The sequence below is a fragment of the Mesocricetus auratus genome, unplaced genomic scaffold (genome assembly GCF_017639785.1).
Source record: "Mesocricetus auratus isolate SY011 unplaced genomic scaffold, BCM_Maur_2.0 Super-Scaffold_100010, whole genome shotgun sequence".
In the NCBI taxonomy this organism is placed as follows: domain Eukaryota; kingdom Metazoa; phylum Chordata; class Mammalia; order Rodentia; family Cricetidae; genus Mesocricetus; species Mesocricetus auratus.
The window spans coordinates 37761315-37788948 of record NW_024429194.1 but is presented as its reverse complement, the minus strand read 5'-3'; the positions used below and the strand labels follow the sequence as shown (position 1 = coordinate 37788948).

The 27634-nt window shown below is 37.7% G+C and overlaps 1 protein-coding gene across 5 annotated transcripts in view; it reads left to right on the top strand.

Annotated features, from left to right (window-relative positions):
* The window catches only part of Spag16 (sperm associated antigen 16), an 809062-nt gene that overhangs the window by 588961 nt on the left and 192467 nt on the right, over window positions 1-27634 (top strand). For all 5 annotated transcript variants that reach the window (XM_040753382.1, XM_040753381.1, XM_040753385.1 and 2 more), the window contains one exon: window positions 13609-13735. In XM_040753382.1, coding sequence (XP_040609316.1) covers window positions 13609-13735 — 127 coding nt within the window. The remainder of the gene's footprint in view (window positions 1-13608; window positions 13736-27634) is intronic.

The window sequence follows — 27634 nt, the reverse complement described above, 5'->3', positions numbered from 1 at the left end:
GAATGCTTCATTTCCTGATTTGGTAATGGAAAGAACGAGAACAGAGTGGAAGTGAGCTGAGTTACAGGTTAACAAATAGGATATTTATTCATTCAGGGCTGAAGAACGTTTGGGAAGAAAGCACAATGGCACTTTTCAACTTCATTTTCAGATCTTGACCACGTATCTATTTTATCTATAAGCCTTCCTAAAACATAAAGTTTCAGGGTAATGCCCATATCTAGCTTGGGAGGGTTTGTTCATTAGCTTCCACAAGATGATCCCACTACTACTCCATGAGGTCTAAGAACATATTTCATTCCTTCCTAATTGTACACATAGTCCTTTTCCTTTCCACACCCCATAACCTGGCAGTTCTGACAGGGAATGCTTGGATGATCAATAATTAATGAATCGTTTTTACTGAATCCCTTTACAAGAAGAATTTCTGCATCTTTTCAAAGTATGTATAAGTTTCTTTGGTCAGCTCATCATAACACAAGACTAATACAGTACTATGGAATCAAATGTTCCAGAAAACATCAACTAGGGCACTTTGATTAAATGGATTAAAGTATTTTAGCATTTTCTAACTGATATTTCAAAACATTTGAATGGTCTTAAATCTGAAGTTGGATAACCCACCATCAGGGGACGTTTTAGCAAGTACATTTGAGGCTTCACTCCAATGTAAATCTATGCAACAGCAGTGTTTTATTTAAAGATAATTGTTTAGTTCACAGAAAGAGTTAAAAAATCTCACCATTGTAATCATCTCAAGAAAATGTGTTCTGTATATGTATATGTCTGTTTGTATAAACTGTATGAATTACGCAGTGGATGGCCACAGTAACTGTAGACGTGTGTGTGATTCTATGATTGCTTTATGATGGGGTTGGAGAGCTATTAGCATATTTTAGTTAAATCTTACATTTCTAAGTTTAGTAGGAAAAGGCACAAAAACACTTTGAAAAGTGTCTAAGTTCTTCTGGAGTTCTATTCCTCCCATCTCCCTTTTCTTCAACCTCTTATTTTAACCTACAACTTCTATTCCAAGATCACTGTGCCCAAATTAAACAATAGCATTCATCAAAATTAATTACAAAGCTAAGAATAAGGGCATTTCTCCTGAACTTCATATTTATTCCCAACTTTTTATACTGAATTTGAGCTCTTTCTGGCTGAGATTGTTGTCCTAGCTGTTGGTAGCCAGACATGCAAATTAGAAACAGCCCCATTTTCTCACATTTAGAATCAGATATTGCTTAATAGTTCAAAAAATCATTGACTTTATGATTTTTGATGATACATATTTTTGCATTCCTAAAATATTGATTGCTCTTTTTCTGAAGTACTGTCACAGTACTTAGAAGCCATGAGTGCTTCTAGATCTACTTCTATTATTCATTAGGTGGGATGGGATAATGCTCTGTGTATGGCTAATTATTTCTTCACTACAGGAGCCAGAGACATCTCTGTAATCTAGTCAATCCAGCCATTGACCTAGATCCTGGAAATTTTCAGTCTGACTCCTGGAAAGGCAGCATTGTGGGCAGGACTATGTGAGCACTTTCCTTATTGATCCCTCTAATCCTTTCAGGTGGTCCTTTCCAAGTCCCTAGGTAGCTTCCTTATATGCATATCTCGAATCATATCTCCATGCTACAGATGTCTACTTACCATGAAATCTCAAGCTCAGTCCCACAACCAAGAAGGATGCTATATCCTGCCGTTCTTCTCTTTCCGAAGCTGTCACAGCAGTGTCCCATTACTCCTAAGACTTCCCTCAGTGACTTCCTATCTCTTAAACATTATTGTCCCTTTTTGTCTGATGCAGTCTTCTAAATCATTGTCATTTTTTTAAAGTTAGTTTCATGCAAAAAGGTATGGTTGGTAGTGTTTGTGACTTGCTTTTTTAGTAATAAATCTAACCATAAGATTGGTAGTTGAAATTATTTTAGTATTCTTTAAAAAGAAAAAAATCTTCAGGTAACCCTTCCTACGAGTAAAGATAAAAATTAATGCTGGGCAGGTATGGCGTTATACGCCTATAATCCCAGGATTATCTAGAATTCATGGTCAGCCTTACCTATAGATAGAGACTTTACACACTTAAATAATAAATAAATAAATGAATGAATGAATAAATAAATGAAATATTTTTGGAATCCCGAGAGTTTATGGACCAATACTTAGTAGCAGGCTCAACCACAAAAGTGAAATCTTTCCATTAAGTTATATTACAATACAGAACTGGGAAATTCAACAGAGATCTCTATGTATGGAACACCAAGCTTTACTTCATACTCTATATATCTCTGGTTTATTACTTCATACTAGAGATCTTACTTCCCTACTTGGACATCGTAGACTATCCCTATGTATGGTGGTTTGAATGAGAATGGCCCACATAAGCTCAAATATTTGAATGTTTGATCTCTCCTGTGTCCAGTTCATGGAACTGTTTAGAAAGGATTAGAAAGAAGTGTGGACTTATAGTGGACTTTGAGGTTTCAAAAGCTCATCGATAACCCACTCTTGCCCTTTTCTCTTCCTACAACTTGAGGATCAAATGTGAGCTCTCAGCTCCCGAGCCATGCAGGCTTGCAACCATGCTCTCCACCAAAACTCTGAAACTATAAGCAAACCCCCCATTAAATGCTTTCTTTTATGTTATCTTAGTCAAGGAATCTCCTCAGAACAATAGAATAATAACTAAGACACTGTGTAAATGCATCATGAAAATTGCTGAAACACTACATGCCCCACTAGAAGGGAATGCCATGGGGTATTATGGCAAGGACCTAGTCCACAGATATCTGCTGTAATGCCAGGAATGATGGTAAAGATGAAATAAACTCATCTGAGAGTTAAAACGCCATCTTAGTGCTGTAAAAAGAGACTCATTGCCAAAGGTAAAATACATATTTTCATATTCCATGCTAGGAGTTTCTATTTATCCTTGAATGAGATTATGGTTTCTCTCCTTCATCTCCAAAGATCCACTAATTCTGCAGTACATTTCCTGTGTTGGACTGATCTTCCCCAAACTCTGCCAGAGCAGTGTCTCCATTTTATTTAACACCCATAAAATAAAAGTACTATAGGTAAACATGGGAGAATTTTAGGGAAATGGGCATACTGTATGTGGTATATAAAGATCTACATGTTTACCTGTGTACAAATCCACAGAATGATGACTGAATCATAGTGACATTAGGAAATTTTATGATTGATGTGCCAATGTAGATTCACCAGATACAAGTGTAGCACTTGGGAGATGCTCATAGTGGGAGACCTTAGCTTATTAAGAGGTTGGGAATACACAGAAAATCTTCCACTCATCTTTTCTAAGAACTGAAAACTATTATTTTCTTGTGAACTTTTAAAAAAATTCCAAATAGACTCTTCTCTTATACAATACATTCCAATCACAGTTTCTTCTCCATCTACTCTTCCTAACTTCCTCCTCACTCTCCCAGACTCCCCCCACCCCCCACCCTGTTTCCTCTTAAGAAAAGAGCAGGTCTCCAGGAGATGATAGCCAAAGAGGAAAAGAAATGATAAAGTAAGATAAGGCAAAAGCCCCTATATCAAAACTGGACAAGGTAACCCAATAGGAGGATTCTCAAGAGGAGGCAAAACAGTCAAAGATACACCCACTCCCACTGTTAGGAGTCTCACAAGAAGCTAACAGCCTAGCATATGTGCAGAGGATCTGGTGCAAACCCATGCAGGCCCTGTGATTGCCAGGAAAGTCTCTGTGAGCCCATATGAGCCCTGCTTAGTTGATTTGGTGGTCCATGTTCTCCTGGTGTCCTCCATCCCCATAGGTGGAACTGGTGACTCCAGTCTTTTCTCTCCATTTTCTATCCTTCATCTCCTAGGAGACGGACCTGATAGAGGCCTCTAATTTAGATGCCCTCTCCACATAATGTCTGCCTGTGGGCCTCTGAACCCACTCTATCAGCTGCTAGAGGAAGCCTCTCTGATGATGACTGGATAAGGAATCTATGAGTATTGCAGAATATCATTAGGAATTATATCTGTCTGTCTGTCTGTCTGTCTGCTATCTATCTATGTGTCTGGTCTATCTATCTATCTATCTAATCTATTCATTTATTTATTTTCTAGTCATATCTGGTTCTACCCTAGGTCTCTGGGCTATTCAGTCTCCAGTTCCTGGTCAACCAGGAAGTATAACACATAGGCTTCCTCTCAGGTATGGGCCTTAAGTTAAAGTCAACACTGGTTGGCCATGCCCGCATGTTCTGTATGTCATTGCCCTATCACATCCTGCAGGCAGGAGAGATTGTAGGTGGAAGTTTTGTAACTGGGTGACTGTCCAGGTTTCCCTTTCTATAGCCTGCAGGATACCTACCTGTGAAAACTATTCTAAAAATGTAAGTACTCAAATTAAAAAAAAAACAATGGTAATGTCTGGTGTTATTGAGACAGAATTTAATCAGTTACTAGAAGAAAGTTTGAAAGTTTGCTTTGACTCCCAGACACAGGCATGAGTTTTTCATTTATTCATCCATTTATTCAAGTATTTTTCTAGTAAGCCTCAAACAGTACACATAGTCTAGAGCAATTCTGTCTAACTTCCTACAAAGATAGAAACGTCTTTAATTTGAAACCTCTAATGTGATACTCACCAACTACAGGAAGAAATGTTAATTATGGCTAATTAAAATTAAACTAAAAATTCTGTTCCTTAGTTGCCATGGTTACTTTTTTTAATTACTCACAAGTTACATTTTTTGACAATGTAGGACTGGGAAGAAAAGACAGATTTGCACAGCAAAAAGAAAATTAATTTGCTTTCTAAGGTTTGTGACTCTGTTTTATGAGAGCTAGAGGATGGATCTAATATATAACCCAGAGGACTTTAAAGAGCTGTGTTGGAACCAAACTGCAGACAGATTTGATATCTACAAAGCAAAGAGACAGGAAATAAACATTCCCGGCAGTCAAAGGAGCAAGCAGAAATGTGTGTGTGTGTGTGTGTGTGTGTGTTTATGTATGTGAGAGTGTGAGTAAGTGTGTGTACATGTGTGCACCTGTGAGGGTGTGTGTGTGTGTGTGTGTGTGTGTGTGTGTGTGTGTGTGTGTGTGTGTGTGACTGTGTGGGCGTTTCAGCAACAACAAGTTGAGTAACATGCTAGGAAATTGTGTGATGATAAGCAAGAAGGAGACAAGCCAAAGGGACTCAAGTTTGAACTGTAGGGGAAAATAAAAGATGTTGCCATTAGTACAATAATGGAGAGCAGTTTGTGAGCAATGGAACTGTTGGTTTATGGACTCATATTTCCATGCTGAGGATGAGTCAATGTCCAGGGAACTACTTATCAGTATCTCTCAGCCCAGTTCACTACATGGTGCTCACCTAAGTTGGTAAAATCAAAGGTGTCTCTAGGCATTGTCCAAAGTCTTCTGGGAGAAGTTTCACTATAAGAAAGGCCAGCAAAGATACAAGGTTGAAGGCAGGGAACTTGCTTCAGGGCCCTTGTATGAGGTGATGGGGGATTGAAATAAGGGGTTCTGTAGAGAATGACTCTGTCTGCCTCCCAGCAACCTAGACTTAGTGAAGACTAAATAGTTTTCAGATGCTCTCCAGATACAAGCTTCTTTTGAGTCTGCTTTACACACAGCGTCAGTTAAGATTTTGTTGTTTGTTTTCTTCCCTGAGTTTCTATGCAATCAATGATCATGAGAAACAGGAACAGAGGGACATTGGCCCTCTTTTCGCCCTTTCATTTCCTTTCATTGCTCTCTTTTTTCCCCCTTTCATTGCCTTTTCCCAGGTGCCTTGATCTTTAGTCTGTCTCTGATTGGAATACCCTCTGTGCACTCTTATGTATAGCACATCTTCTGCCCATAAACCCTCTAGTTCTTATCTCAAAGGTCATATTCTCACTCTTTCAAACACATTATTCCTTGCCTACAATCTTCAAAATGTTCTTTATTGTTAGTTAGTATTAACATACCTTAACATATGGTTCTCACCAGAAGTGTTGATACTTGATGGAACAGGGACTTGTGGCTGCTATGGTCACTCCTGAATATCTACCACATAAAATAGTGCCCAATACCTAGGATGCTGTAGATTTACATGAGGAATGATAGAATAGGTTTTCTACTGGCAGAGATATATTCCACTCAGTTCAGTCTCTTTGAGTCTTAAGACCAATGGGGGAAAACATAGGAAAACAATGATCATTTGCATGGGCCTCACAGAATTTGACTTACCTCCCTGAAGGTTTTTGCCTTCGAAATTCTCATTCAGATATCCATATTTATGTTTAAAATTTCTAACATTTTCTCATACATATTATATTATCATTCCTCCATACATGCTCTAAAAACTCAAGATTTTTATACATTGTTACTCTCATCATGGATTCACCTAATTTTCTGTGTAATAGCATGTAATCTCTGATTTATGCTGTGACATGCCATGTTCACAATAAATCATGTCATCATCTCTCTGCTTTTCTCTGATATTTGTTCTTGTTCTTAATCCGTCTAAAATAGTATCATTTTCAGGAGGCTACCTTTCTCTGATGAACCTAAATTGTGGTGCTATTCTCCTAGAAGAAACCATTTCAGATCCCACTCTTGTCTAGGTGGTCAGTTTGTAGTCTCAACAACTAGGTACCTAATTCTGGCATTTAACTCCTCTCTTGTCCTTGCTTGACTCTCTCTAATCATCGACTATAAGGTGACTGAGGTCCCATAGCTATTTTGTCTCCTCCCTCTAACCCCAAGTAAAGGGAACAAAGCCCAGAACATTCTTGTTACCATAGGTTCATTGTCTCCACAGATTTTAGGCTTCTCTCTGCCTTATATACGTATGCCCCACTTGCTAAATTTGTTCTTTGTGAATACATACTTGCTGGTATTCTGTTAGCTTTATTATCTATTTCAGCATGCCCTACCTCCACGACAGAACATGCCCTTTAAGAGCTGAAATGGTATTTTAGGAGCTTCACTTCCACAGAGTATCTCAGTCAAGGCAAAATCTTTTCCATATTAAGAGCTTCAATGTAGCCACCTAGGTCAGATTGTCATGGAGTGAATTCTCAACCTGTGATTTCACTAAAGATAAGGTTTTAGGCAAGTTATATGACAAACTTTAAGCTTCAGTTTTTCTATGTGATCAAGTAGCATGAGCCTTAGCCATATGGGTGAAAGACTGGATGAGATGAACATCATGTCACTTTAAATTTATAGAAAACTATGCGATTGTGTAGTTGTGTCTATATAGTTTCAAGGTCAATGGTTTTTTGTTAGTTTGGTTTTTTGTTTTGTAGCCACCACACTCACATGAATTATAATATATTTATTAACATCTAGCAATTGGTTGAGAAAATGTATTTTTTAAAACAGAAGCTTTACCTACTTCTTTCAACCCTTCCCATGTGTCCCTTTAGTCTTGTGTTCATTGAGGTTCCCAAATTTTACCTTTTCTCTCCCTTTGAATTCCATACTCAGTTGCTGTAGCTGTGCCATTGGTTGCCTAAAGAATTGTATAATGAGCTATTGTTTAATGCTGCATAGGCCTGTCCTAAGACACATGCTAATGTATCAGTACTAAAAATGTTTGAAATACTAATTTTCCCCCTAATGATCCTCAGCATTTTCTTATAGTTATACCTTAATTCCCGAGCCTCAGGTCATTACCTTCACACATTGAATGCAGCTGATGTTTCTGTGGTTTAATGTTCCTACCATTTGCTTGATAACCCTGTATTCCTGTCTGTCTTACGAGAAGAATCTTAGGGAATGAAAATGAGGTCACCCAGCGAGCGTCCTGTACAAAGTTTGCATTTCAGTGTTTATTTGAAAATATTTATGGTGCTAAAAAATGGTAACACAAACTCTGAATTTTCAAAATGCAAAAGGATAGATAAAGTTGCAGTGAATCAGTCCAATGCTTAAGACAAGTGCTACAGTTTGAGTTCCATATTCTTTTCAACATGTTTTCTTTTCCCTTGTGTACCATAAAATAAAATACAGATAACTTTGTTTGCTGCTTCTCTGATCTTTTTGCTTGTGTATATGTATATATAAATTCTTGTGACTCTAACATACAGTAATCATTTACTTTCTGGAAGTTTTATTAAATATACTGTCTGTAAGTACATTATATGGTCTGGTGAATAGAATTTAGTTTTCATGGATCGTCTTTACTTATATATTGTGAAATGTGATTGAAGGTTGGCAAACTATGTAGTTGTGACTCTTATCTGTGGTATTATTTACCAAAATACTCTAAGATAAATGGTGATGTATGATGCAGCTATATAATTGTGATTCCTCTGATCATAAAACATTTTTTTAGAATTTCTGATACCTGAACACTGCTGTGAATTTGAAAAATATTGTTTTAGGTCAAATGCATTTAGCATTTACTCAAAGTATTATAATTTCCGGAAGACTATACCCATGTTTTCCATGATCAATCAAAAACATGTAATCCTAACTTATAATACAAGCTCTTTTCCATAGAAAATTGTGTCTATAAATGACATTCCTTAGCATATCTGTAGTTCAACCCTTCTATCCAAGTTGGTGGTTAATGTATGTCTTGGTTTATAAAACCTGCACTAAAAAATTACACATGCACATGATTTTATATATACATATATATATATGGTATTATTGAAATATGAAACAGTCTTACATTTGCTGAAATTGTAGATGACTCCATTAGCATTCCAGTTATTTTTTATATTTTCTTACATCATACAATGAAGCTGTGTTGTGAGAGTGCAGTCAGTCAGTCATCTCCCTGCAGCTACGGGCATCAACTTGGCATCAGAGAACACTCTGTAATACTGAAAGTGTCCAAAGTATTAATCTTTTTGTCATCATTGATACATATTTTTAATTTCTCTCAGTATATAATCATCATATATTAGTTTGGCCTAATGGCCCATGCCTTACACTAACTAAAAATTACCTTCCTGTCTGTATAACACTTTCCAATACAGGTTCTTGATTTTAAAGGTTGTCAGAATTGGTAGCTATTCACTTTCTACTTTTGATTTAAGCCATTTTGCTAAATTCTTCCTGTATTATTTAAATAATTTGAGTATTTCTTAAGATTTTTGAATTATTATTAGTGTTATTGCATTGCTTTATTTGATATATTTATTTATTTTATATCCTGTGTCACAGTTTCCCCTCTCTCCTGTCCTCCCAGTCCATCTTCCTCACCCAACTCCTGTTCCCAAACTCTAATGCACTCTGCCTCCATTTCTGTTTAGGAAAGCCCAGATTTTCTGTGAGTATCAACAAAACATGACACATCAAGTTGCAGTAAGACTAAGCACCTACCCATGTATTAAGGCTGGGCAAGGCAATGTAGTATGAGAAGTGGGGTACCAAAAGCCAGTAAAAGAGCTGGGGCAGCCTGTGTTCCCACTGATAGGAGTCCCATAAAAGGACCAAGCTATACAACTATAACATATATGCAGAGCGCCTAGCTCAGCCCCATGCATGCTCCCTGGTTGTCCTTTCAGTCTATGGGTGAATGTGTGCCACAGTGAGGGTATGTTTGTGTGTGTGTGTGTGTGTGTGTGTGTGTATGTGTGTGTGTATGTGTGTGTGTGTGTAGATCAGAGGACAACTTTTGGGTGACAGTTTCTCCCTCTACCATGGCTTGCAGGGATCCAACTCGGGTCTTCAGGCTTGCATTGCAAGTGCTGTCTACCTACTGATCTATTTCACCAGATCATTTAAGTCTGACGATAAAATTTATCTGTATAGCCACTAGCTTCTTAACATTTCTGCAATTTAAAAATATCCTTTAAATCACATACACTCAACCCTGATAAGTCTATACTCCCTTCATTCTCATTTGTTCAATTATTTATTTAGAGGTCAAATGCTAGCACGTAACAGAAACAAAGCAGAACCCCAGGAATTATAGACACAGCCCCATGCAGAAATGAACTTCCTTTTTTGTTGTTGTTGTTTTGTTTTGTTTTTTTTGAGACAGGATTTCTCTGTATTGTTTTGGAAGCTGTCCAGGAACTGGCTCTATAGAGCAGGCTGGCCTCGAACTCACAGAGATCTGCCTGCCTCTGCCTCCCAAGTGCTGGGATTAAAGGCGTGCACCACCAATGCCCAGTAGAATTGAACTTCTTTAGTAGCTCAGTACTTGATCATTCATTTCTGGACCCTACATCTTTTGTAGTGATGGTTCAACAGTACCTAACCCAGAATTGCATTTTAGAGACATTGCCAGAGCTTGTGAGTTCTCAATCTTTTAAAGACTGTCACACAGCTTCATCCACCTTCTTTTCTTTGAAATCTTGCTTAGTTTAGGCTAATGACTGTCACTATCCTTTGCCTCTACCTGTTGTAAGTTTTAGATGGCATGACTTTTTCCCCAGGTCACCAGGTAATCCCTTTCACATTTCTCTCTACTTCAGGACTCCTCAAAACTCACACTTGAGTTCCGTAATGCTATTCTAGATTGCTGTCCTGTTTTACAGAGGGAGGTAGACTGATGCCCTTCTGATTTGACGGAAATGAGAAAAGGAGGTTTCTGGAGTCTTTAGGGTATTTCAATTTTTATTAAGTCTTTCATCATCTACACTATTTATGACTCAAATCATGAGTGATAAAATTAATATCAGTCTTAAGATTGTTAAGGCTTGAGTTGGAATAAACCAAAAGATTACAAACATTTCCATGATTTTATTATCCACCTTCTAATTTAATGGATATTTTCTCAGGTTCCATTATGCTACAAACTCCATGCTAGGCTCTACATGTGCCCTATTTGCCTATATAACTAAGTAGTTAATAATTAATGTCTTGCAGCTATCAAGTCTCAAAAGCAATGACTATCTCTTAAGTTACTATGCTGATTTCAACACTATACAACCTTAGTCATAGCTTCTAATTTCCTAAGGCAATGAAAAAACATGCTTAAATTATGTTCATTGTTCAAAAGTTTGTCAATATTTCTATCCATTATTTTATTGAATTGTGTAACATCTTGTTTTTAAAAGCATGTTATAAATTTTAAATCATTTTAATATTTTTAAACTACAAAATATTGAAAATGGACAGCAGCATCATTAGATATTAAAGATAAAAACATCTTAATAATGTTTTCACCAAATATAGGCGAGGAGGCCATTTTTAAAAACTTTTGGTGTATTTCCTTATGCTTTAATACTCATTTTGATAATATACATATACACATATATATATACAAACATACATACTGGTTATTTGTGACAGGGTTTCTCTATATTGCTTTGGAGCCTGTCTTAGAACTCGTTCTGTAAACCAGGTTAGTTGCAAACTCACAGAGATCCATCTGCTTCAGCCTCCTGAGTGATGGGATTAAAGGCATGTGCCACCAAAACCCAGCTGATAAGGTATATTTTTAAATCATCTTTAATTTCAAGTCTCCAGACAAAGTTCATGTCAATAAACATGCCCGCGATGAGAGGTGCACCCAAATTAAATTCTGATGAAAACTTATCTATTATGGTCTCCATATTGAAAAAAGATTCCATTTGTGATGTGTCTGAAGATGATTGAAAGTCTTTATATTTGGAAAGAACTTTTTCTAATTTGTGACATTAATAACCCCTGTTAAGACAAATAAAAAAAAAGACCCGTGAACTGATCATTCATTTTTCTGTAATGAAACTCACTGACTACTCGCAATTCTTGCAAAATGTGTTTACATACTTGAGGGCATTCCAAAGTCTTGCTGCTCCTTTTAAGTCATAAAAGATTGAGCATCTCATTGTTTAGATTAGGGACACAGGTTTCATATTGCTTTGCCAGTGACAACAATTACAGAATTGAAAAGTAATTCCATCCCTTGCATGGCTGGTGCATTCAGGTAAACAGAAAAAAAAATCCCTTGAACTCTTATACAGGTTGTTCAGTTCTTACAGGAAGGATATACACCTGGTAGTAAATAAGAAAATGGAAAATATGACCTTGATTAAAATAGCAAAGAAAATTGTTTAGTAAGAAAGTTTTAAAATTTTAACAATTTTAAAAAATTAAAAAAGAAAGGAAAAGGAAAGTTTGATGTGATGGTGAAAAATCAAGATTGAATTTAAAGGGAAACTGCAAGACAAATTGAAAACTCTACTGAGTGTGAACAGTGATGTGGCCAATGCCTTGCATTTATGAATGAGCTCAGACACTGAATGCAGAAATAATGAGAATGAACACAGATGGAAAGCAGGAGCCCCTCTTGCCCGTCACCCCACCTCCAGATACTGATGTGGAGGGGGCCTCAAAAGTTGGTTTTTTTCCTGAGAGGCCAAGGTCTAGACAAGAAGTCTAGACTTCTGTGGACCTCCCAATGGATAATCTCAAGCTTGTTACTGTTCTGGAAAAGTCCCAAAGCTCCTTCACGTCTTCATTACACTTGAGTCAAACACCTTCTTCTTTGTTCTAATACAACAGCTATTAATTGTAATTAAGTGGTTTTTTTTTTTGGTTTGGTTTGTTTTGGTTTGGGGGTTTTTTGTTTGTTTGTTTGTTTTTTGAGACAGGGTCTCTCTGTGACTTTGGAGGCAGTCCTGGAATTAGCTCTTGTAGGCCAGGTTGGTCTTAAATTCACAGAGATCCACCTGCCTCTGCCTCCCAGGTGCTGGGATTAAAGGTGTGTGCCACCACCACTCCACTTGTAATTAAGTGTTTTATGGTCTATAAAATTGCTTTTATCATCTTTCCTGCAATAGCAAAAGCATTATCACACAAATACAGTATGTTAACAAAATAACCCAAATATCTCTATTGAGAAGTTTGTCTAACCCTGATCATTGCATTCATTTATCTTCCTAACTCTTTTTTTGGGGGGTAGGGGTCTGAGACAGGATTTCTCTGTATAGCTTTGGAGCCTGTCCTAGAACTCTGTCTGTAGATCAGGCTGACCTTGAACTCACAAAGTTTTGCCTACCTCTGCCTTCCAAGTGCTGCTATTAAACTTGATCAACACCACCACCTGGATTTATCTGCCTAACTCTTATTTTCACTTCATACATAGCATCAATTAGCAGTACTAACAAGTTAGGAGCCTATTACATGAAATGCACATATGAAGTAATTTTTCCTGTTTCTAGTTTTATGTGTCACATATCTCATACACATATAATTTGCATAATAAAACAAAACATAAATGTTTATACTTTTTACGTCTTTCCACAGAATTAAAATTTAAGTACTGCCTTAAAAAGTTATCTTCATAATTTTCATGTAAGACTTTATATCTTATTTTTTAATTTTTTAAATTAGAAACAAGCTTGCTTCACATGTCAATCCCAGCTCTCTTTTCCTCCCCTCCTACTCTGCCCCCCACAAACCCTCAATCCCCCACCCAATCCACCATCCGCTCCCCAGGGAGGGTGAGGCCCTCCGTGGGGGGGGGTCTCCAGAGTCTGTCATTTCATCTGAGGTACTTTATATCTCAAGAAGATAGTTTGATATAATTTTATATCCAAGATGACAACATAATGAATTCATGTTGGGTTATATAAAGATGATTTTGAAACATTTATAAAACTATAACATAAACCTCACATTTATGTTTTTATCGTAGGTGGCTTTATATTTCTTTTATTATATGTTTTAAAGGGTCACATAATAGCATCCTGTGACGCCCGTGGAGTTACAAAGTTGTGGGACTTCCGGAAGCTCATTCCAATTGTGTCCATTGATATGGGTCCAAGTCCTGGCAATGAGGTGAACTTTGACTCAACAGGTAGGATCCCTTTTGTTTCACTCTTGTCACCAAACTAACATAATATTTTATCTTTCTGAAATGCTTCTTTCTCTTAAAGGTTTTGGTAATACTTTCTAATTTTTTGTTTTGAATATATCAACTATGGTGTTCATACTTTATCAATATCATGAATCTTATTACAAAAGAATTATATTGATCACAGAAGGACATTAATGACAAAGAAAAAGTCATACTAATGTAGATGCACCATAAGTTTGCTGAAAGTGTCATGTGTACCCTTATAGTCCACATCCCATAGAGTCATGTCCAAGGTAAGCTAACTGGGATTCCTGAAACACTGGTAACTGAGTGGAGAAGAACAAAATTGTATCAAGATGAACTTGAAACATTTTAATGAGATAGTTTAATTATAAGAATTAATAAATTGCTCATAAATGCTCTAATATTTATATACATATTCATCTATTATTGTAATTAAGTGCTTTATGCTTTATAAAATTGTTTGTAGCATTTTTCCTGAAAAAGTATAAGAATTATCAAGCAGATAAAACATTTTATCCCTACTGATGATGAAGAGTGGAATCTGCTGTTAAGCAAAGTAATTGCAATCATCCACTTGTCTCTGTCAAATGAGGAATGGACAATAGATATTACTTACCTCTGATAGTGTTATACATATTTAAGATTTTTGAACTTTTGAGAATTCCTCAAAATCTTTGAGTTATTTGTGATAGGTTAAAATTTAGATATGACAAAATTTCCATTGTTAAGGAAGAAATAAATATGAAAGAAGAAATGATAATGCTTTATTTAAAAATATAGTTCATATTAATTCTCTGATATAGAATTACCAAGAGTGATTCTGAAACTATAAGATAATTGCTATATGTTTCTTGGACTTTTTTGTGTAATGGTAAGTGATTTTCTTAAATGCATATTGTATTTTCTTTGCATATGAACATATAGTTACTGGATGTGGTGGCACACATGTTTAATGCTTAGCAGGTAGAAGGCAGAGGATCCTGAATATAATTGAAAGTTTAAAAAGAAAAGGAAGATTTTTAGTAGTATAGATGGCATGGTTATGACACTTATGGTCTTCCAAAATTCAAAGATAAGACAATATGAAGAATAAAAGATTCCAGCTATCAGTATTTCATTTCATACTGCTCTACGTAAGAAATTAATATTTCAGTGTAATGCTCTGACATGTAAATTTGCATTGGCATCAGATCTCCATGGGAGTTTCTCCTATGGTGTCAAACAAGTCACATGCTAAACCCTTTTTGATTATCTTGAGCAGGTGTTCAACTATTCATGTCTTTGAACTTTGAATGATAAAACCTAAGGCTGTATATTCTAATAATGGGAGTCAAGGGCTTTTACAGGAATATTGCACAATTAAAAGTAGCTCTATATTTTATCATCATTATTAGATGTGTTGCTGCTGACTTTTTACTGACCTGTGTTATCCAGTTGGAAAGTTCTTTGTACAACTAGGCAAACATGATTTTAAATAAATACCAGCATCTATCTTCTGCTGCAATATTAGAGTCTAGGTAAAGCAATTCCATTTTCTTCTCCATGACTGCCAAGCTCCTCATCATACACCAATGTTAGGAAAAGTATAGAAAGTTGATGGTAGAATGATGAGAAACATAAAAGACAAAGACCCTGTCATCAGATCGAGGAAATGTATTTTCATTCTGACCTTCCCATCCCTTTGACCATTTCTTCAAGGAAAATATGATAATTAATTTTAATTCAAGATGCTTGAGACATTACTGTCATAAGACTTTTCTCATTGAATAATGAGAAACCTGTGCTTCTTTACAGGCATCCTCACTGACCCAATTTAAAAAGGTTAAAATAACCCAAAATTTGGATGACCTGGGGAAGTTCAAGATCAAATCATAAAATGAATAGAAAGATAGAAAATCAGGAATATATTATTTGGGATTTTGTTGTCAAGAGAGTAAAGAGTGTAGATGGCCAAAATTGCAATAAGGATACATCTCTGCTACTTGTTATTTATTTGGGATAAAATATTCAGTAAAGAAATGTTACAACACTACATTATGAAAATATCTGAAATATAATGATCAAATAGAGTCTGACTTAATAAAGTCAAAATACGAATTCATCTGAACATGACACATTTCTTTTTATTGATAGGGTAAGCTAATGAAAGCTTATATAGTATAATGACTCCAAAAGAGCAAGAGAATATTGACCTTGCTAGAAATAAAATCTATTTATTGTGAGCACACATTGAGTCATGCCAAGTCATTTCTGGTCACAATATGTGACAGTATTAGTTATACAATTATATGCAGTCAAAGTGTTTTTAATCACAGCTTCACTAATGAATCCCTGTTAGAGCACCTGCCACTACTGTGCTCTGGGTCTAAGGAATGTCACCATCAGTAAACATACAGTGCCACCATGGTGTTAAGTAGTGCATGTGAATATTTGGGTAACGTCTTGGCTAAGTTGGTTCAAACAAAAAAAGTGTTGATTTTTCATATTCTAAGTAATAACCATATATCTGAGTCAGTTTCACTGAAGGACATCTGGAGAAATGTTCTGTGCTACTGCCTCTATAAACTGTGAGAAATTTTTGTAAATACTAGATTCCTAGTAACTTTTAGCCTAACACAGTGTAAGAAATAAACTGAAGATCATAACACAACTGAAATCACTGTCTGCAGTATTAATTCCAATTTAATGAATATAAAAAACAAATGATTATATATAAGTTGTAGGCAAATATTTTCATTCCAGATTTACAAAAGCATGTCCTAAGAAACAACTCATTGTCTGTTTTGGGATCGATGCCCTTACTAGTACATCATTTCTAACATGCAATTTTGATAGAAAAGTTCACACCCTAGAAGTGAAGGTGCAGAATACATACTACAGTTCAGACGCACAGATTTAACAGTATCTTCAGCATCATTTATACCATAGGCAAATTAATTAATCTCCCTGAACTAGCTTTCCTCATGGAAATAATAGAGTAGATAATCGTCTTAGTGTTCAATGGAGATTCAAAGGGATAATGGTGTCCCGCAATAAGGACATCTGAGTTTGGTCCTCCACCATGCTTCTTAATGCTGGAGGGGATCTCGAAGACCATTATATTTACTTTAGAAGTAAGAAAAGTAATTCAATCTGTCTGTGGGTGGGTAAGATGTCCAAGAATGTGTGCCAGTCATGGATAAAATTGCAAGGCTAAACCCTAATTCTCATATGATATTGAGAGAATGTTGAAATGGTTAACTAGGGATGCTTTTATTTTTTATGACATGTACATAGGTATTTAAATATTTCAGCATGTGCAAATCATTGTGTGTGACTTTGCTTTCTACTGCTGAATCAGCCACTCGCACAACACTGTGTGTGGCATAACATTGTTTACATAATTTTTTACAAGTACATCACCTGTGACAAATACAGATTATCTGTGTTTATAGATGTATCCATATATTAGTATAAACTTATAACATTGTATCTGTAAGAGGATAAATGTTCCTTTCTCATTAAGCAAAGAGCCTCCTGGGAGTGTAAAACAACAAGTTTTTGTGAATATTCACTATCTAAATAATATCTCTAACTTGGCATATTTAAAATGTCGTATGTTTTTTCGTTCAAAACTTTGTTGCTGTTTCAAGAAAATGTTAAATGCATTTACATGATGAAAGTAATAAGAGTGAACCGCAAGGATTTATACATATCCCTTTTGACATCTCTTAGTTCATTTTGCTTATGTACATCAGTAATATTTTTTGCTCCTTTGTAAAAGATAATTCTAGAACATTTGTAAAGAAGTCATATCTCTAGAAAATGCAGCGGCACAAATTTAAGCCAGATGGAAACTCTCCCGTGAAAAGCCTGTGGGTATCTGATCACTAAATTGGGCAAAGTTTCACAGCCTTTGGAGATAATCCCAAATATACCCCAGTAGTAGAACCATGCCAGAAGCACTAAAATGGGAGCCCCCTCTCCCCCAAAAAATCTTGAACAAGATTAAAAATAACAGATTGCCTTTACCCTAAGTTTTCAAAACAAAATATCCCCAAACTCTTTGGCTCAAATTGATCGGTGTTGGTTAATAAAGCTACACTGCATTGTTGTGTATTTAAGTCAGTTTCTGGTTTGGCAGTGGTGGTGCATGCCTTTAATCCCAGCACTTGAGAGGTGGATCTGTGAGACTGAGACTACCCTGGTCTTCAGAGTAAGTTCCAGGATAGCAAGGGCTAAAATGGAAAAAAAAAAAAACCTGTCTTAGAAAGAAAGAGAGGGGGGAGGATGGATGGAGGGAAAGGAAAGAAAAAGAAAGGAAAGAAAAAAGAAAGAAGAAAGGAAGAAAGAAAGAAAGGAAGAAAGGTCAGTTTCTGTTTAACTCCTCTGATGTAAGCAGTGAATGGCATTAGAGAGAGCATACACGTAGAAAAACCCTGTTTTGGAGGTTGGTCTTTGCTTATTTGCTTGTTTTCCTCCAATACTTAATGGCTGAAAGAATTGGGTAGAATTTATAAATATGCAATGTCAGATACTTGTAGCATCTTCCACTCCAGCCATGAGTGGGTACCAGGGACTGGCCAGTTATAGCTCCAAACAGTGAAGGAATGGAAGACTAGAGGGAAGGGGACTGTAGGTAAAAAAAAGGTTGAAACAATAGCAGTTTCAAACACTTTATGGTAAGAAACTAAAAAGATAATACAACAAGGGTCCTGAGACTGGGTGAATCAGGAAAGCCACGTGACTGACCCCAGATTGCTGCTCAGATTCAGCTTAGTAGCTTCTGGAAGACTGAGGAAGGGGAACCAGGCAGTACAGGCATTAGGGGTCAGAGCAGCTCCTGCTTGCAGGACAGACTACAGCAGGGTGAAGACAGCACAGTGGGACTCTGGAGACCTGCAGAGGCTTCCCTGTCCCCTCTACTTACTAGCTGAGTAATGATTTGTGCATGGGGGCTTAAAGCCAAGGGGAAATGGTCTAAAGGTATAGAGGAGAAAAGTCCAGGAGTTCACACAGACTCACATAGGAAGAATGTGTGTTTCCTCCAGCCAGAGTGGAAAATCCTGCAACTCCAAGGCCAAAGGGGAGAACCACTGCCCAGTGGGCAACACAGCCTCTTTACAAGAGTGGAGAGCTTGCAGATTCAAAATCCTTATTATCAAGCTTTTAACGGAAAAAATGCACTAAGAAATGCACTAAGAAATGACAATTCAAGAGAGAATTGTCTCCATAGTGAGGCAATCCATACCTGTGGAGTAAGTCTTCCACTCCTTTCCAGTTAGAGAGGGGTCTTGTGTCCTATTTCATTCTTTCTACAAATTTAATAGTGTTGTTCTTGTCCCCTTTTAACAGATGAAGAAATTGAGATACCAAAACTTTATTCATCTCGTTGTGTACCACTGTCCAAAGAAGTGTTTGCATTCAAAACCAGGCAGTGTGCATCCTGAGATATAAGTTGTATATTCTCTGATTCTCTTCATTATATGCAGTTATGACTCATTTGCTCTAATACTGAAATCTCTCCCCAACTACTGATCACATGAAGATGTTTTACACAAAGCTGACTGAGACACGGAATCCTGTTATTAGCATTATTTACCAACTAGTTATCTCTTGAATTAAAAAACAAAAACTACCAAAAGACAAATCTCTGTTAACATCTGCCAAATTTCCTACATGTTCTCTGAGTAACCTGAGCACCTGCTCTTTGCTGAGGGACTGGACCTTCAGCCTCACACCAAGAATCATTTCTTATGCCTGCAATTAACACTAGATCATGGCTACATCTCAGCTAACTTCCATACATTTCATGTGGCCCATCAGAAAGTCCTGGAGCTTTACTTAGGCTTTTATATTTTCACTATCGATTACATTTCTATTCATGAGCCAAGAGAAAAAAATGTGAGGGTTTTTTTGGCCCTAGTTTCAGCTCTGTGGCCCTTCTTTCAGTCTTTTATGACCAAGTGCTGTCCAGTTTTTATGTGCCTCATACAACACGTGACAAATAGTAGTCACTTAGTAAATGCTGTAAGTAGGAAGGCTACATAGAGATATCGGAAGAGATGGTGGTAGTAGTGCTTAGAACCAAAACCTAGAGTCTCATATGTGCTTGGCAGGAGCTCTGCCATCAAACTATACACTCAGCTGTCTATTATTTAATTCTTGACTTAATTAGAAATAAATACTAAAAACTTAAATGAGAAAGGAGGGAAAAAAGTCAACTCCTTTTATGTCTCAAGCTTAAGAGGATTGAACTAATCCTATAACATGGATTTCTTGGGACACAGAACCATCAGAATAGAGGATGAAATATGAGGGATAGATGGCCACAGGACCCTGTTCAATTATTATATGGCTCTATTATTTAATCTTTGGTCCAGTGGTCTGGTAAATACAAAAATCCATTTTGTTCCTAACTGAATGCAGATTTCTCTGATACTAGACCAAAGAATGAGGATAACATTAAGAAGTCAGATTCTAGCCCTTTGGGTATACAGGCTGGAGCAGATACCTGCAGGGACGTGTGCCGCCCTTCAGGTATGCTGTATGGAGTGAACACCTTCAGGGACATGTGCAGGACTTTGGGATACAGAGGAGAATTATGGGGAGACATGTGGCATGTATAGAACAGGGCTTTCTCCTTCAGTCATCACAAACCTAATGCTTGGGTTTTAATTCTCCCACTTGGAAGAGTTTGAGAGCTTTTATTACTTATTTGTATAAATAAATTTTCATGCTCTTACGGTTCTGTGAACAGTTTCTCTTAATTACCATAAATTGGGAATTCTATTAAGAATTGGAGATTTATGGGGACAAACTTCATGGTTTCTTAATAGCCCTTTTTTCTGTTTGATTTTTTGTCTTAGTATGTTTCATGATAAAGGCAACTTAATTTACTAACAGTAAACACAGAAAGTAACATGCCAATACTAATGTGAATTTCTTGAAAATTTCAATTAAAGACATATTAACCACAAATCCATTAATTCAGGGACAGCAACCATCATTGTAGAGGGCATTGTGACCATGAGCCTGGATTGACACACTCTCTCTCTCTCTCTCTCTCTCTCTCTCTCTCTCTCTCTCTCTCTCTCTCTCTCTCTCTCTCTCTCTCTCTCACACACACACACACACACACAGTCTCTCTCTCTCACAGTCTCTCTCTCACAGTCTCTCTCTCTCTCCCTCTCCCTCTCTCTCTCTGTCTCTGTCTCTATCTCTCTGAATCTCTGTCTCTGCTTCTCTGTCTGTCTCTCCTTTGCTTCCCCTTCCTCTCTCTCTCTCTGCCTCTCTCTCTTCTTTTCTGCCACTCATGTCCCCAGTGGCCAATCTCTCCCCTCCCCCATTTTCCCATTCACTTTGCCCCAATAAAAAAGCCCTCCACCCAAGCTCTGTTACATGTTTCTTTCTCTCAAGTACCACTTTTTAAACAATGGGTAGATTATTGAAAATATTTTTAAACCAAAAGAGCAACTACTAGTCTTAGATATTTTTCATTGGTATGGAATTTTGTATATTGACACAAATTTTAGGTAGCTTTTGTTATACTGTATATAAATTTCTACTCTTGTTTAAGTTATTTTTGTATATTGACAATTTAAGGTTATTTTGTTAGAAAATACTGTACATAATGTTTCCACTCTTGTTTAAGGCATTGTACCTATACCGTTCATTTAGCAATGTAATGTAAATTTCTAGTTCTTTAAAGTTATTATTATAAACTTTTTGTGATAATAAAGAAATTCGCATTAGCAGTTAGTCACTTATTACTGTCAAGCTTGTAGTCATGGTAGGTATGTTTTCAAAGTCAAACAGAGTGATCTTTTGTCAAGACAGATGATCTTAAAACACTTCAGAGATCTACAGAATATGGCATTTAAGATGTTTAAATCACATGAGGGTTTTTTTTTATAACTGTGAGACATGTCTGCTCTTGGCAGCACCAACTTACTTCAGAGATTATGATGATCAAAGAAACTCCATATGGCATTTATTTTCATTGTGGAAAAAGTTAGCCACTAGTCTAGAAGCTGCCTTTGCCTCAACTGATGTCCAAATTGGACAAACAGGACACAAAACTTTGCTAAGACAAGACAGGACAGTCCTTTAAAATTCCTGCTTCATAGAAAAGTCTATCAGATATTCTAGGCCTGTAGGGTAACTATGGATGTCTTGGGTGACTTTCAGGCAGCCTGTTGTTTCTGTCATTTCTTAGTTTTGGAAATTTTTTGTTCTGTATTTCCTGTTTACTCGGGTAATAGTGTATCTTTCTAGGGTCTCTGGGGAAGTTGAAGATCAGATAGTTATCTAGTTTTCCATGTTACCAAATTCAGAAAAGAAACTCACAAAAGAAGTATGAAGTGTATAAGGTTGAGAGGCAAAATGATAATTTTGGGTTAGGATAGAAAGTGAATTGGCTACAACACTTTGGACTCACCAAGATAGGATAGATAATGGAGTGTTTTCCCTGAATTTGTCAAAAGCAAATGAACTGAATATTATTAATGTAATTCTTACCTGTATATATTTGTATATAGTTATTGTATTGTATATACTTTTATTATGTTAATTAAAATCTTTTTATTTGGACAAAAAGGGGGAAATGTGTGACAGTTTGATTGCATTCTGACAAATAAAGCTTGCTAGCCCTCAGAGGATGAAGTTAGTCACTAGATGACCAAAATTAACCATAGAGGCTTGGAGAATTGATGATGGACAGGAGACAAGAAGTGGTAAGACAGGACTGAGAAAAGCTCCTGGCCTTTTGGGAGGAAGGAACAGAATGGGTAGGAGTCACCAGTGGTTGCTCCCCTGCTCCTCCAGTCGTTCGGGTTCTTACCCCAATATCTGACTCCTGAATTTTTATTGATAAAGAATAATTAGTTAAGGCATCAGACCTTACTAGATTTTTTCTGCAAGGTTAATGTCCCTGCCTAATGGTTAGAGACACCTCTTTTTGCAGTGGATAGTTGCTAATGGGGAGAGACACAACTGATCACAGTGCTGAGAACAAGTGACTGTTAAGTGCTGGGTCCTGAACTAGAATGTCTGCACCACCCCCTTGAAGGGCCAGGGAACATCTTGGAGAAAGAGAAAAAAATGCAGGGCCAGATGATGGGAAGTGGTGCTCTGAAACAGTCTTCAGGATGTAACATGATCATGTACTCATTAACTCACGACCACTGTGGTAACCTACACAAGATTAAAGCTGTGAACATTTCATCATGGGTAGGGAGGGCTCATGAGACCCCACCCCTCTGTGGGGGACTATGGGCAGTGACTGTGACTCACTGCTAGGGAAGGGAATATCATTCCCTTCAGTGTTGTGAGATCCTGCAGCTTTGGGTCTGTAGTACTAGCCCCTTCACATGCTCCAGCAGATAATATATGGGGTGTATTTTGGGGTGGGCCAACTAATAACCCTGGTTCTGGGCCTGGGTTTTTTTGTTTTTGTTTTTTTTGTTTTGTTTTGTTTTTTTTGTTTTTTTTTTGTTTTTTTGTTTTTTTGGTTTTACGAGTCAGGGTTTCTCTGTATTGTTTTGGAGGCTGTCGGTCCAGCCCGGCCTCGAACTCACAGAGATCCGCCTGCCTCTGCCTCCCGAGTGCTGGGATTAAAGGCATGTGCCACCACCGCCCAGCAAGGGCCTGGGTATTTTTAAGGTGGGTCAGCACTTCAGCACTCCCGAAATTCACCACCAGAGTGAGCCCTCCAGCATTGCCCTGGCTAGCTCACACCTTGCAGTGATGAGCGAAGGGCGGGGCCAGTTCTCCTGCTTTCTTGCCCTCAGGGCCAGCTCTACTGTGTTACCCAGGTGAGGTACAGGGGCCACTCTCCCAAGTGTTTCAGCTGACAAGGGGCAGGGACAGACCTACCATTATGATCTCGGGACCAGCTCTCCCACCTGTCACAGACAGAGACAGCTGGATCAAGGGCCGGGGGAGCATCTCTCCCCCTCCCACACCACCATACGACAGATGAGGCATGGGGCCAGATCTCCCACTCTCATGTTCTTGGGGCTGGCTCACCCCTACCCTGTCAACCTTGTCAACAGGGTCAGCTCTGCTGTGCTGGCCAGATGAGGTGCTAGACCCATTTTCCCTAGGGTGGCAGCTGGAAAAAGGGAGGGTCAGCTCTATCACCAGCTAGGGGCGGTAGGGGCAAGGGGGGAGGACACCTTTCCCTGGATCCCACCATTACACTGCAGAGGAGGGAGGTGGTACCAGCTATGTCCCTCTCAATCTCTCAGGGATAGCTCATCTGTACCCCTGTCTACAGGGTCAACCTTATTGTGGTGCCCAGGCTAAGTACAGGACCTATTTTCTCTAGTGTTTTAGCTGGTGAGGGGTGGGGTCATGTCCCCCACCCACTGCAGGTGGCAAGGGGTGAAGAGAGCCATTTTCCCCTTCCTACAGGCATGACCTGCTCTCCCATTCTCAAGGGCTCAAGGCCAGCTCGCCCATGTCCCTGTGAACAGGGTCAGCTCTGTTGTGCTGCCCAGGTGTCATGTAGGACCTTCTCCTGCTCAGGAATAATTCTCCCTACTGTTGCAGCCAGTGAGGGGGCAGAGCCAATTCTGAATAGCTCTATCCTCTTGGCCTTTGGTATTATCAGGAGTCAAGGACATCAACACAGACAGAAACGACTGCAGGGCCATGAACCCAGACATGGGCCCTAGCAGCAAGCAGTTTAGGCCCATACATCAACATGGCCCTGGGTTCGAGAACAGACCACAAGCTATACAACAAAACCTGCCTAATGAGTTTTATTAGTAAACAGTAGGGAAAGGAAAGGCGTGTGTGTGCAGGCCTGTCTGGAAGAAATGTGGCAAGACAGGGAGTGGGGTGTGTATCTCTGCTTTGAAAGGTCACATAGAAAATGCATATGGGGGCTTACATAGCCACCCCACACATGTGCATACATTATGTAAGGCCCTGGAGGACTAGGTATTTTGCCTGAATACAGACCCAATGCACTCCCAACACCGAGGGTGACTAAATATTTTGGCTGAATGCTGATGGCCACATGTGCAGCTGGCCCTGAGACTTTGCTGAAAATGACAACAGCATCAACCTGAGTCTCACTTCTTTACTTCTTTCACCTATTCAAATATGCTTCTCTCTCTCCTTCTCCCCCTTCTCTGCTCACTCCCCCTTCCGTCTCCCCCTGTCTGTCTCCCCCCCCCCCAGATACCACAGCATGCCTTTGCTCACCATAATAGTGTCCATCTTCCCAGCACCTCAAGGCAGGACCTGTGTGGGGGTCTTGTCTTGCTCAGTCTATCATGCCACTGGGAAGGACCATGCTTCCCCCTTGGAGTCCAGGGCAGTCCCTGTGCTCCAAATTTAAATTGCAGCCATATTTCGTTGAAAACTGACCTGTTAATCTAACATTTCTAGCTGTAAGAATTTTGGAAAAAAGATTCATACATTCAAAAACGTTAATAATTTTAATAATTTGACCCATTCTGTTCAAATTAGAGCAGAAATCGTTAAGTATTACCAATTACAGCACTGTACAGCTGTGATTAGCTATTGCAGTTTCCTTCTCATGGATAATACAAAGACACAGATTCACACCCAAGCTTACATAGTATTTTAAAACAAGTGAATTTGCAATTATAGCTTACTTATCTTATGAAGGACTACAATGAAGTATATTTGTAACAGGATATACAAAGACAATCAAAGAGCACTTTAATTGCTTTGTTGAATAAATAAAATATCTGTTCAGAAGTTCCTTATGAGCCGGGCGGTAGTGGCGCACGCCTTTAATCCCAGCACTCGGGAGGCAGAGGCAGGCGGATCGCTGTGAGTTCGAGGCCGGGCTGGACCGATAGCCTCCAAAACAATACAGAGAAACCCTGTCTTTAAAAACCAAAAAAAAAAAGAAGTTCCTTATGAGGTATACATATATATATATGTATATATATATATCATTACATATTAACAGTTGGAAAGGATCTTACATTAGCTACTACAATAGATCCTGCTTTGGATTTAATGAAGACTTTCTGTGGTGTTATATTAGAACTACTTTCAAAGGTATACTTGTAAACAAATAATGTGCTGATGTCAAATATTTTTTCACCACACCTAAGTAAAAAATTCATAAAGCTTTGTATCTATGAATCAAGTGTGAGGGGTAATGTATATAATATATATATATAATAGTAATGAGCTATGCTGATATGCTTACTGACATAATGAAAATTACATGTGCATGCCAGTATAGGTATCTTTGAAGTACAGCAAAATGATAGAAACATGTTTGCATAAAGCACTATGTCACATCAGCACTTTGAATTTTTCCAAGGGATGCACAGTTTGGAATCCTACAATGAATGGATGGTTTTCATTTAAGAGTGTACACTAGTTATTAGATTAAATGGTAATAGAATTCAATATGCACATTACATGGTCCAGAGCCAGTACCCGAAGAATTCGCCTTCTTTTTAATAGTCTGTTATACAAAATTGAATAGATAATCATCTTTAATCTTCCAAGATGATACTTTTTAATAGGATAATCCTTTATGGGAATTTGCAGTTCAACAGATGTGCAAATCAAACCAGAACAAACAGCACACTCAGCGTGGTGATGGAGCTGGTACAGTTGGCACTTGTGATAACCTGCAGTGCTAGTTATCTGAAATTGAATTTCAAAAAATATTCAAATATGATTTACTCAATCTGATTGAGCTCCGAAGTGTCTCTTCTCACTTGTAATTTAAGAGTGTATGTAAAAATTGCTCAAAACCATCATGCCAATAGAAAAAAAAAAGACAAAAAGAAAACAGTGTATTTTATTTTAAAAAGGAACACTAAACATTTTTGCAATAATTAATTTGATAAACATTCATCATTTTCACACTCATATTTTTGTTGCTCTAATAGTAGAAAATATATCCTTTCAATTAAAAATTATTTACCATAAACCTGTTGTATGCCTTGTACTGAACTAAATTCTGGGGATATAGTGGAGAAAAAGTAGGTGAGATTCTGTTGTATAAAGGGAATGACAAAAGCCTCCGTGGTTTTGGAGGAAGCAGAGAGTGTCACAAATTTTAACCCATGCTGTACCACTTGTACTATGCTGTGTGTGTCACTCCACAGCTGTTTGTAAGGAGGATACCTTGTGTCTGTGTATAGAGGTAGAGAAAAAAATACAGGCACTCAGAAGATAGACTAAGTGCACCCATCTCTGTTTTAATAGATTGTCTTTACTATGCTCATCACTCTCTTTTATCATCCTTTCCCAATTCTTACATGCTGCTCCATTTGTTCTATAGTCACATAGCATTAATGACCACTTAACCTCATCCAAATTTAACTGTAACCATGGATGCTATGTTTCTCCAATTTCGACTCTCTTTTTCTTCTAACTTCTCTCCATGTGTTAAATCATTTTTGGCACAAAAAAATCCCAATCTTACTTTTCAGCAAAAGATAAATTAATGTCATCAAGTTATACTATTTTACAAATTTTGAACCTCATCTTTACTCTTTCAATCTTTTATAACATATATTATATACATATATATATATCCTAATGTCTCTGTAGCATTCATTAAAATTCCTGCTTTAATTCTATACTACATTCTTACACTTTCCAAATTTATATATGATGATCAGTTTTATCACCCCTGTCTCCTAAGTAATCTCTCCCTCCCTAATCTTTTCTCTTTAGTACATTGTGGCACACTGTTTCCTAGGTTTTCTCTAAAGGTATTGCTGCAGGTTATTCTAGGCTAAATACCCTTATCCCAGTCTCTCTCACTGAACAGCTACAGTTGTCTTTGTAGCACTCTCTCCTTCCAGAGTCTGCTGTGATGGTACTGTGCACGAATGCCACTCATTTGTTGAGAAGATATAGTTCATGAATTCACTACTCTTG